The sequence below is a fragment of the Euleptes europaea genome, chromosome 7, assembly GCF_029931775.1.
Source record: "Euleptes europaea isolate rEulEur1 chromosome 7, rEulEur1.hap1, whole genome shotgun sequence".
Taxonomy (NCBI): domain Eukaryota; kingdom Metazoa; phylum Chordata; class Lepidosauria; order Squamata; family Sphaerodactylidae; genus Euleptes; species Euleptes europaea.
The window spans coordinates 20694723-20703003 of record NC_079318.1 but is presented as its reverse complement, the minus strand read 5'-3'; the positions used below and the strand labels follow the sequence as shown (position 1 = coordinate 20703003).

The 8281-nt window shown below is 41.6% G+C and overlaps 1 protein-coding gene across 1 annotated transcript; it reads right to left on the bottom strand.

Annotated features, from left to right (window-relative positions):
- Nucleotides 1-1225: 1225 nt before the first annotated feature.
- CCR6 (C-C motif chemokine receptor 6) lies at nucleotides 1226-2811 on the bottom strand. Its single transcript, XM_056853317.1, has 2 exons — nucleotides 2803-2811; nucleotides 1226-2272 (listed from the first exon to the last, which is right to left on the bottom strand). Exons 1-2 carry the CDS (start codon nucleotides 2809-2811, stop codon nucleotides 1226-1228), a joined length of 1056 nt encoding a protein of 351 aa, XP_056709295.1.
- Nucleotides 2812-8281: the final 5470 nt, after the last annotated feature.

Sequence of the window (8281 nt, the reverse complement as noted above, 5' to 3'; positions counted from 1 at the left end):
TTCTGCGCTTCATCTTTCATTCAGCCAAATGCCGTTGTGATCAATCGGAGAAGGTCCGCTGAAGTTGTTTTGCATTATACATTACAGAATTTCATAGAGGGTCAATGGGATGTTATTAGCCTGATGAGGCTAATTACCTCAACGCCATGAAAAGCTTTGGCTGCCCATTTCCACACATTACCCCTATAGTAAAGGGACAGGATATTTTCTTCAGGTCTGTTGGCAACCATAGCTATGTCAATGAGCCTGAGGAATCTTCAGGTTCACACACGTCCTTCCTCTTGCACATGGCCAGCTTCCCCATTCATAGGAACTGTATTTCGCCATTTCTTTAAAACCAGCTACCGTATTTGGTTTGGAGCTTTCCCTGAAACCCAGGATTCCAATCACTGTTTTGTTCCCAGTTTGGAATCCTGATATGCAAGAAAACCATAAACTAGAGTGCTAGTTCGTACATAATTCGACAAAGGAGGAAATAATAAGTTTCTAAATTGATATAAACACATAAGGGAGATGAGGGAATGCGAGCCCAAGGTTCCCTGGAGGGCTCGTTCCCATAGTAGCTAAATGGCGCCATGGAGAGGAATGCAAAGCAGGCTTGAGAACTCCCAATATAATCAGTTGAAGTTGACTTATCATAGGGCATAAATACTTTACTTTAATGTTACTGTTCATATGGCCAATTTGGCCCTGAACAATGTTACACTGGGATCAAAGTAAAGGGGGGGGGGGAGAACTATCTAAATAGATTGGGCATAAATACTGGCACCTGCATTTGTACAACATGATAATCTTTTACGCTTTTGGAACATTAAGGGTGAAAACGCACGGTCGCTTTAGCCTCCTTTATTCTCTGTTCCAACCAGGATTTAGCCAGGATCGAACGCATGTTCGGCGAAACGCATGCATTCGATCCTGGCTGAAACGGAATAAAGGAGGCTAAAGCGACCATGCATCTTCACCCTAAGAGGAGCAATGTCGGTGCAAACATGTGGGGGACACACATCTGGGAGTCTGGTTCCACTGTAATAACAGGGATTTGTGTCTCTTTTTTTTAAGTGTGAAGCATTCTGAAGAGTGATATGCTACTTTCACAATTAACAGGTTTATTGTGGCAGAAGCGTATATAGACAAGTGTATACTAGGTGTATAAGAGTACGGTCCAAATCTCTACTCATAGTATGATAATCTCTGGTTATGTTGAACATACAGTAGCTCTAGTGAATCATTCATAAATTTCACTTGTTTGTCTAGAATAGCCATTATCAGAACTGCCTCTTGAACCATGGGTGGTTCCATGCTTCTTCCCACAGCACGACCTTGTCATTATTTTCAGAAAATAATTTCTAAATTTCACCCCAATAAATGCATAGAGCACAGGGTTCATACAGCAATGCAAGAAGGCCAGAGTTTCGGTTAAATGTTTTGCGTAAACCATTTTCTTTTCGCGTTGACAATCTTTATCCAGATTACTCATTGATGATGCATTCAGAATAAGAACCACATTGTAAGGAAGCTGACATATCAGAAAAACAATCACAATTAAGACCACAACACGTATGGCTTGGTTTCGTTTGGAATTCTGAGTCTTCACTAAGGTTTTAACAATGAAGGTATAGCAAAAAATCATGACTAGAAGAGGGATGAAAAATGCAAATAAAAGCTGGGTATATAGTATAAGCAATTTGAATGCGACTTTGGTCTCTGGGCTGGATTTGTGCTCACAAATGTTTTTTGATGCGTTGGGTGAAAATGTGTAACTTTGACTGAATATGAAAGTGGGACTGGAGATTAAAACTGATGATCCCCACATGGCCAAACAGATCACCTTACTGTATGCTAGAGTCCTCGCCCGAAGCTTAAATGACTTCGTGGCCTGCACAATGGCAATGTATCGGTCCACGCTGATACAGACCAAGAGTAGCATGCCACAGTTGAAATTAATTGCGTATATACCTCTGGTGAGCTTGCATATGAAATCACCAAAGATCCAGCCATCCAGAGCATAGTCCAGCGCCCTGAAAGGGAGAGTGAGAACAAAGAGAATGTCTGCAATGGCAATATTGCAGAGACATATGTCAGTCAAGGATTCAGATCTCTTATATAAAGAAAATGTCATCACCACAAACATATTACCCACAAGGCCCAAGACGCATATCAGCGAGTATGCAAAAGGAAAGAAGAGCTTTGCAAAGTTTCTGACTTCGTTCTTGTCACAGGGTGGCATAATGATATAATCGTCATAGGCATATTCTGTGGTGTTTGGTTCTTCCTGAAAGGGTAATGGAGTCAGTTAACATTTCACATTTCAGCAGGTTTATATAGGGAAACTGTACATGCGGAGCAGACCTTAGATTGGCATTATTACAAAGCCAGTCCTACTGGAAACAACAGGTCTTTGTTTATTTCAGATTATGTGTTTAAAATTGGAAGTTTAAGAATTTTGGCCTTCTCTGTGAAACACTTCCAAATGCAGAGCGCTGTAGTGAAGACAGCTAGGAAGGATATTTCCATTGTAGTTCTGGTTATGAATAACTAGAAGACTCATTTTAAGGAAGTGGCTGAAAAATTAAACAGGCCCTCATTTATGAGGGCCTGCCATAACAAAGACGTCAAATCTCCTGACAAAAACAACTAGAGGCATTTGTATGTGAATGAGTTCTGTTCCTAGAGGAAGAAACAAAATGGGTCCAGCAATTATGGGCAGCTCTACATGATCTACTGCATCGATGTCTGTGCAGATAATATTGCTTCTTCCTCCACTATCTACCAATAAGTAAGTCCAATCATTCAAGAGCCTACCTGACTCATTTTGGTGTTGTGTCTTCCTTCTGATCACAGAACACGATCCCAATGGCAGTGATAAGTTGGAATGGTTTACAGAGAATCTCCCAGGAAAGAAAGTGAGCTGTGATAACAAAATAGGACAAAAGGCAGCCTTTGAGAGAAATTAATCAAAGTCTAATTAATTATAACCCCCATGAACTTCAAAAATAATATTGTTTGCTGTTTTGTTGTCTCTGATTATGTAGACCAGGGATGTCAAACATAAGGCCCGAGGGCCGGATCCGGCCCCTTGAGAGCTCTTATCCGGCCCACGAGCCACCCCCACTCTCAATCTGGGCTGGCGAGGCATGGCCCGGTCCGATCAAGTGACATTTATGTCATATACGGCCCTCATAACAATTGAGTTCAACACCCCTGATGTAGACCGTACATTGGTCTCGTCTCAGAATATCAGTACACACTTCTTTTACTTCTATGTAATAAATGTGGATTACTCAGTATAAAATACAGATACCTACCTCTATTGCACAAAGAATAATTTTAACTCCAACCCAGCAAGACTGATCTGCATGTATGAAATGGCTGGATGTACCTTTTGATGCATATGGGGCACTTTGTCATGTAGAAATAATTGCTCATGACTTGAGTTGGATCACAAAAATAAGAATTTACACAGATTTGATGCCAATACATACAGACGTTAGATTTTTAGTTTACTGATTTTAAAATATTGCACGAACAAAGTACAAATGTATGTTCAAAACGCAGATTGAACTGAAAGAAAATCTAGAATACACCAAAAGATAAAAGTGCAATGTAAAATACTCAGTGGGAAAAGGTTTCTCTTTGTAAAAGATATATAGAAAAGCTAAATAGAGTGACTTTAAAATGGTATTTGAACAATTGAAGTTAAAGCCAAAAAAAATCTGCACGTAATAAATGATATTTAGCTGTGACTAACGCAAAATGGAATACAGAGAAGATTCTTTCTACCGAGCTGTGATTTTGCATAGCTGGCAAATTGGGCAGAAGTAGGTCCCACTAACAGAGGAAGTGAGAGTAACTAAGAAGAATAAGGCAACTATGATGCCCAGCAAGTTATAGGAATCTGTGGCCAGGACCCAAAGAATCAAGCAACTAGCTCCATGTGCTTTTTGAATCCCAGCAGCTACATCTCTCTCAGTACCTGAGAAGTGCCATGGTTTCCATTTAGTGAACAATAAAGAGACACACACACACCCCAAAAAATAGGAAATTATTATTTGGGTTGTAAGGTCCTTGTCTAGTTATGCAAAATTGTAAAGCACAAATGGAAACATTTTTAATTTCAGTTGAAGACAAGGTTGCAGTCAAAGCATAATCAAAGATTCCTAAACAAGGCTGTTTAACAACATGCTTAACCATTCTAATCGCGCCTATTGTTCTACAATTTACCTGGGGCAAAAATTAGGCTGAAAGTCCCTGGATCTTTTTTTTCCAAACAAGTTTACAGTACCCATTCCAAATATCCTAGTAAGGATGCCAATTCAGTAAACATTTCCCGCAGCAAAGGCAGTTGAAATAGACTTTGTGTGCAGTACCATCCTAAACAGGCCTGCTGAAAATTCTACTCAGCTCTATTCCATGGGGCTTACTCAAAGCAAAGAGTTCTTAGGATTTCACTGTTAAGTCTTACCATAATTTTCCAGTGCTCTGCAAGTACTCTGTTTGCATCTCTAGGATCTAGAAACCACACCTTCCTTTGATGTATTTTAAAAAAATTATTCAGAGTTTGTAGAAAGAGCAAGTATTAGTGACAGTTGTTAAATGTGATTATTTGTCATCTGGTGTATAGTAGTGTATCGATTAAATGTTATTCAGTTATATAATTAGAAGAGTTTTAATTTCCACCAAGCCTGTCATAATTAGCCAAACTTACCTGTTCAGTATGATGCCTTGGATCTTAGTTATGAAAATTAAAATCCGCAGAGATATTTTCCAAGTTTTGAAAATACATGTGGTATCTTCTAAAGCCCTACAAAATGTGCAAATTCAGCTTGTGTGTTGTTCTTGTATCTTTAGGAAGGAACATCTACTTAGCTAATGTGGTTAGAGTGGCTTTTCACATCTCACCATGTGTGAGCTCATTGCTACCACAAACCGAAGCAAATTAACACAAAGAGTTAGAAACTGGTGCGCCTCTAGCGAAAAAAATTCTGTGATCTGAAGGAGGCTTTCTAAAATTTCAGCAGTTGCACCCAATCTTTCTTGTTCCCTGCTTTGAATGTGCATCACTAGGGGTGTGCATTTGGATATGCTAAACCGAAAAAGTGGCACCATTTTAATAGAGCCGAACAAGCAAAGCTGAAAAAAAAAAACATTTTTCCCAGATTTGTTTTGGCTTTTTCAGGTCTGTTATTTTTGCAGGTCTCGGGGGGTGGTGGCGGTTTTTTGAGGTGGAGCCACCAAATTTGCAGCATAGCTGCAGGTGACTCTCCTTACCAGAACCCCCAAGTTTGGTGAAGATTGGGTCAGGGGGTCCAATTTTATGAGCCTGCAAAGAGGGTGCCCCATCTATCCTGTATTGGAAACAATGGAGGAAAATTTGGGGCCCCATAAAATTGTACTGACTCAATCTTCACCAAACTCGGGACTCTGGAGCTCTGTCTCCCTGTTTCTCAGCTGGCTTTTGTGCCTCTGGTTGAGAGTCTGTAGCCTTCAAGGCATTTCCCCACAGAGCTGCCTTTAAATGCACAGCCCTCTCATTCCGGGCTTTTGGCACCAGTGATTTACAGGCACTACATGCTCCCGTGTTATGTGCCTCCCCCAAGCAAAACAGGCATGAGGCATGACCATCGTTCTGCACCATCTTCGTACTGCTTTCGGTACATTTTTTAAACAAAGCCATGTTTACCAGACACACCAAAAAAACTTCGACACCTGAGATAAAAAAGCAGGAAAGCTTCAGAAGATGTTCCTCTCCTCCTGGCAGTGAAGAGAGGACTGAGGGATGTGTGGCCTCCCTGCCCACCTCATGGGCCCCTTTGGGCAGGAACCACCAGTGTGAGATGTAGGGGAGGGGGGGCATTCCTTGTTCAATTAATCTTCTAGAAAGCTTTGGAAAGTTCTCCGGGGCAGGCCATGGAAGCTTGCTGAGTGACCTTGGGCCAGTCACACACACTCAGCCCTGACCCTGGTTAGTACTTGGATGGGACACCAAGGAATACCAGGGTCATGATGCAGAGGCAAGCAATGGCGAACCACCTCTGAACGTTTCTCGCCTTGAAAACCCTATAAATCATGTGACTTGATGGCATATATTACTAACTACAAAGCCATGGTTTTCCCGCATACTTAGGGCGTCCACTGAATATATAGAAACTCCTATCTTGTCTATGGGTAACCTAATCTTGCTGCTTTTGTGATTTGCATGAGCCACCCATTTCAATATTTGATAATATTAGGATTGCCAGATTTGGGTGGGGAAACTCCTGGAGATTTTAGGGTAGAGCATGGGGAAGACAGAGAGGAGAGGGACCTCGGTGGGGTATAATGCAATACAGTCCACACTCAAAATCAACCATTTTCTCAAGGGGAACGGGTTGCTGTCATCTGGAGATAAGTTATAATTCAGCGAGATTTCCAGGCCCCAATCCTATTTCATATAGTAGAAGTTGGAGACTTGCAAGAAGTTTTGTACATATCTTATGTGGGGTGGGGGGAGAACAAATGATTGGAAAATTGCCTTCCAAATCAAATCTCTCTTTAGGCAAAATGAGCAGGCAAATTTCCCCTCCTCTCTGTTTCTTTTTACTTCTGCTTTAACTGGTGTCAACATTCTGTGCCTCCATAAAGCCCAGGCACATGTTAACTCCTCTTCTGCAGTGCCATCCTAAGCAGAGTTAAGCCCACTGACTTTTGCATACTGGTGAGTTCCCTTAGTAAAGCAGTACTAGGCACTCTGTCACTAAGTTGATAGCTAGAGGAAAAAAAACAAGGTATGTGGAAACCCACAACAAAATGTTGCAGATTTACACCTTTGAGATACAATAACCGGAGTGCAGCAGCACCTTAAAAAACTAACAAAGCTTCCAACAAGCTTTTGTTTACTAGAGCCCAGTTCTGCCTCTTCATGTCCCAAACCTCAGAAGTGCAGCCCTGTAGAGAAATTTCCCTATACTGCAAATTGGGATTGGATACAAAATGTTGTGGGTTATTTTGAGTTAACCTTTTGGGGACCACTCATCCCAACCTATAGTGACATGTACCCACATGGCTTAAGTTGCCAGTTTCAGGGCTTAAGTTTAAGAGTCAGTACACAGTGATTGGACCCTTTAAACCCCAAAGCGGGGAAATAGTGCAATCCTGTGCATGGTTACTGCAGTAAATCCATTGAGTTCAATGGGCTTAAATGGGAATAACTCTGTGTAAGATTGCACTGGAAGCCTCATTTGAAATTTACCTGTAATTCTGGGAGTGAAGGGGTTCATAAGAAGCTTGCTCTTGTTCCACCCCTCACCTCAGCACTTTATAACAGTTTTCCTGACCTATTAGGAAGTAGACTCCATGGATGGAAGGCAGCAAGCTGCTTACTTCCATTCGGAGGAGAGCAAGTACAAGCATCTTTATTGGCATAATGCACTTTATAAAAGTACAGTAGACTGAGATTAAAAAACAGAAATATAAGTTAAATTTAATTCATTCCTTGATGTTGTGGTCCTTTTTGAGACTGAGTTCCCATTGGTTGACTACCTTCATCAGGAATCTTGCCATGTTTTCTGTAGTCTCTGGATCCCAATCAATTAGTAGTTTGAGAAGCGTTGTCCTGTTAGTTGGAGAAAAATTCAGGACTAGAGGTTTAATAAGATTTTCTCTTGGATTGTTGTGTAGGTAGCAATCTAGGAGTATATGAGACAGGGAGTCAGGACATCCTGCACCACATCTGCAGACCCTTTCTGCGTAGGGTATTTTCAGGAATCTCCCCCGAAGAGTCGCTGAGGGCAATGTGTTCGTCCTGGCTTGCATGAAGACCTTCCTTAGCTTGGGGTTGTCCAAACGTTCCAGATATTTTAAGCAGGGATTTGGTGAAATTCTAAAATATTAGGGTGAGCAGTTAGGAGGAATTAGTGGAAATTTGTTCTGGAATTCATGATCAGATAGTCTTTGTTTTACTAAATTTTGAATATAGCTCTCACTAGATAAGGAGCCCCGTGGCGCAGAGTATTAAGCTGCAGTACTGCAGTCAAAAGCTCTGCTCACGACCTGAGTTCGATCCCGACGGAAGTCGGTTTCAGGTAGCCGGCTCAAGGTTGACTCAGCCTTCCATCCTTCCGAGGTCGGTGAAATGAGTACCCAGCTTGCTGGGGGTAAAGGGAAGATGACTGGGGAAGGCACTGGCAAACCACCCCACAAACAAAGTCTGCCTTGGAAACATCGGGATGTGATGTCACCCCATGGGTCAGGAATGATCCGGTGCTTGCACAGGGGACCTTTACTTACGTTAGATAAGAGTAGG